Here is a 3,612-nt window from a genome sequence, read left to right on the forward strand (position 1 = left end):
GTAGATGCAGAGCTCGTTCATCTTCGCCCACTTCTTGAGCCAATTGGCATAGTTTAAGTATAAAACCCTCTAAGTTGAACACGTACGTACCATCTGTCTATTTTTAACTCAAAAAGTCAGAGATACAAAAATTGTTCCGTTTAGAAAAGAAAGCAAATATATATACATAGGGCTAAAACATGCAATATCTATAGAAAGAACTCTGGTTTTTCTTTTTGAGCTAAGGGGTACCACTTTTACCACCAAAATTAACTTCCACACAGATACTTTTCAAAGGGATTGCAGATCGCTGCACGGTATCCACGGAACCAATCATACAGTGATGTTAACCCTAAGAAAGGTTTAATAACCAAATACCTGGCATTCTATAAAATCAACAAGAGTGTTGCAGCCTAATATCCTGATTTCATCTGTTCGAGACTGTTCCAGAAGAGTTCGAATTATCGCTAATAAACTACTGGCATATAGTGGCCTGCAAAATAGGAGTATCACTTGCATACTATTACATATTCTGATTATTTGAAATAGAATGAAGTGGCAATCCAACAATCAAAATCAAATGAACCAAAGCTTTATAGTACAGCAAAAATTGGCTGTCTGAGACTGGTTCAAAACATTTGGCAAACTAAAAAAGTAAAACCACTCATTAGGAGGGAATTTATCAGAATAATGACAATTAGTTTAATTACTATATATGTGCCACTGAACTTACATCTGCTCCTTACATGACGATAAGAATTTCCTGTATATGCACAAGACAACTTTAACTGAACCAAACATTTCATTACGCAAATCCTTATAACATCTTTGCTCCAAATTCTCAGTTATCTGCAAAGATATAACAGAGAAACTTAGATTGAAGCAAGTACAATATTCTGACCCCCAAAATAATAACTTCAGACTTGGTCAATGATCTAAGATATCGTTCCACCACATTAGCATATTAAATATCAAGACAAACAACTATTAAAGACTAAAGAGAATAGCTAGCTAAACTGCCATAATTCGTCATGATTACATTATACAATTGAACATGGCAGTGACAAAGAATAATATTACCTTAGGAATTCTTAATGGATTCTTAGAAGCATACTCGCATAGCTTTCCAATTTTTCTATCATTAAGCTCAGCCTCCTGCCAAACACAGTAACGATCATGCACATCAGATCATGGGAAGTGCATATAAGAGACAAAGGGTTGAGAGTAGCTACAAAACATTCGAAACACAAACATCTATTCTAATAAAATTCTCTAGAATATGAAACAAACTTCTCATAACCATGGTTTTAAACAATGACCTGAAATAGATGTGGCAATCAAGGCAACCACATCATGACAGAAATTGTAAACATATTTTTCAACTATAGGAGTAATCACAATGTAACCGCAACCGCAAAGCAATCTAAAACTATGCTCATTCCAAACTAACAAACCAAAAAGCATAGTACCTGAAGTGAAAATGGCATAAAAACATTAACATGAGCCGAAAATGTCACCTGATTCCGCGGGAAAATATCCGCTAGCAACTTCTTGTATCGTTTCACAGGTTGCCTTGAGCTCGCCCTCATAGCAGGACAAACAACACAACATAGATTACCACAAGCAGGCACAACCCGCCTAGACATAACCCCCATTTTGCTATGAAATTGGAATCAGACTTCACACTTCACACACACCCAATTTTCTCACCTGAAAAACATTTTCACATCAAAATTTTCCTCCATAATTTAACTTTCACTACTACATAGTACATACAAATAATCAGAACTTAAAAGAATTTTAAAAAATCACTGAAATATCTGTTCATCACCGTTACAACAATTACAATTTTGCACAAATTACACTAAGAATTAAAAAACCAAGTCAAAATCCAGCTGTATTCCGACATAAACAAATGAAACCAAAACAATGGATGAAAATCGGAAGCTAAGCTAAGCTACATTGACTCACTCACCTAAAAATCGAAACAAAAGAGATTTATCTTCGTTGCAGAATCAAGATTCTCCGTCGGATCACGATCTGGACTATATAATCAAACTCGGAAACTAATTTGATAAGCGCGTAATAGAGTCAGGTATTCAGAATCAAAATTGGAAGAGATTAGAAGAAGGAGGGAAAGTGAAAAATGGAAAGAGAAGGAGTACGTAATTGAATGTAGTTGGGAGTAATGGGAATGGGGTCGGAAGAAGTGAAAGAGAAGGTTGAAGTGTTCGTTCGTCTTCGACAGGCTGTGTGGTGTGTTCAGCGCAGAGAGTGTGTGCCACAATTAAATGCCGTTACGAAAATATTAGGCAATAGTTTTGTGTTATGTCCTTCTCTTATTTCTGCGGCAACAAAAACGTTTCTCTGTTACCGCTTAGCAGTTACCACTGTTAAATTAAACCATCATTGTGATACTATAATTAATCATGTGCTAAGAAAACCTGCCAAAAAAATCTAGTTAATACTCAATTTTGTCTTTAAGTTTGTATACATATTTTAATTTAGTCTCTAAAATTTTAATTATTTTTTTTTAGTCTCCAAATTTTACAAATATAACTCACATTAATCTTTTAGAACAATTTTCGGCACAAAAACATTAATAAAATACTAACATGAACAACCAAATGTCATGTTGTAACTTGTAAAATGACGTCGTTATAGTTTTAGCGCTTAAATGGTCCAAAATGATACCGAATCACTTGTTTTAGAAGAAAAACTTGTAATAAATACCACTTATGATGTGTTTTTGGACTATTGGAGTGCTAAAACAAAAATTATGTTGTTTTACCGACGTGGTATTTGGTTGTCCATATCAACGTTCTGTTAATGTTTATGCGTCGAAAATTAGTCTTGGAATTAACGTGAATCACATTTGCAAAATTTGAGAATTAAATAGAGACAATTGAACCAACGCAAGTTGGCACAGATAGATGAGGGTCTGTGTCCCTTAACCATCTCTTCCGGGTTCGATACTCACGGGAGGATGGGAATGGAGCTTGCTTGTTTGGGAGGGTCGCCCACTTTGTGTGCCTCTGCAGTACCCGAGGGATTAGTCATTGGGCTTCCGGCCTGATGGATACCCTGCTGCAAACCAAAAAATAGAGACAATTAAAATTTTAGGAACTAAATTGAGACCTATATACAAATTAAAAGACTAAATTGAATTATCTCTAAAAAATCAGTTATCTCTTAAAATAAATTAATTTGATTTAGTTGAGTGGTTTCTGCTTAAGCAAATCATAGAAATTTTAATCTTGTTTAATAAAATTTTATTCTGTAACATATTAATTTTAGATCTGAAGATATCATCACAAGAATAAAAAAAAATTAACAGTAAATATTGTAAAGATTAATCTGAAAGATTGAAAGTTTACGTTGCTACTTGATAAACATAGTTGATTGATTGATTCCACCGGGTCATCGTTTCCGCGTTAATGATTAGGTATATATGCTCATAGCCAACGTGGGAATTAACAACTAACAAGCATGGATTATATATATGGGTCAAAATAATATTTTTAGATTTTATTTATTCAATTTGTTTACAAAATATATTAATTTATATGTGTACCACTCAAAAAAAAATTTGTATGTAAAAATTTGATAAAAGTATAAAAAATATAATATCAC

At 33.7% G+C, this 3,612-nt stretch overlaps 1 protein-coding gene across 3 annotated transcripts in view; it reads right to left on the reverse strand.

Annotated features, from left to right (window-relative positions):
* Positions 1-2,423, reverse strand: part of LOC107628990 (protein EFR3 homolog cmp44E) — an 8,415-nt gene extending 5,992 nt beyond the window's left edge. Inside the window, exons 1-6 of one of the 3 annotated variants that reach the window (XM_016331650.2) lie at positions 1,955-2,423; positions 1,497-1,689; positions 1,060-1,134; positions 713-828; positions 358-472; positions 3-97 (exon numbers count right to left, since the gene is read on the reverse strand). In XM_016331650.2, the coding sequence (XP_016187136.1) occupies positions 3-97; positions 358-472; positions 713-828; positions 1,060-1,134; positions 1,497-1,634 (539 nt within the window). In that variant the 5' untranslated portion in view covers positions 1,635-1,689; positions 1,955-2,423. The other 2 variants (XM_016331648.2, XM_021117916.1) reach the window with 2 other exon arrangements.

Source organism: Arachis ipaensis, chromosome B03 (genome assembly GCF_000816755.2).
Source record: "Arachis ipaensis cultivar K30076 chromosome B03, Araip1.1, whole genome shotgun sequence".
Taxonomy (NCBI): domain Eukaryota; kingdom Viridiplantae; phylum Streptophyta; class Magnoliopsida; order Fabales; family Fabaceae; genus Arachis; species Arachis ipaensis.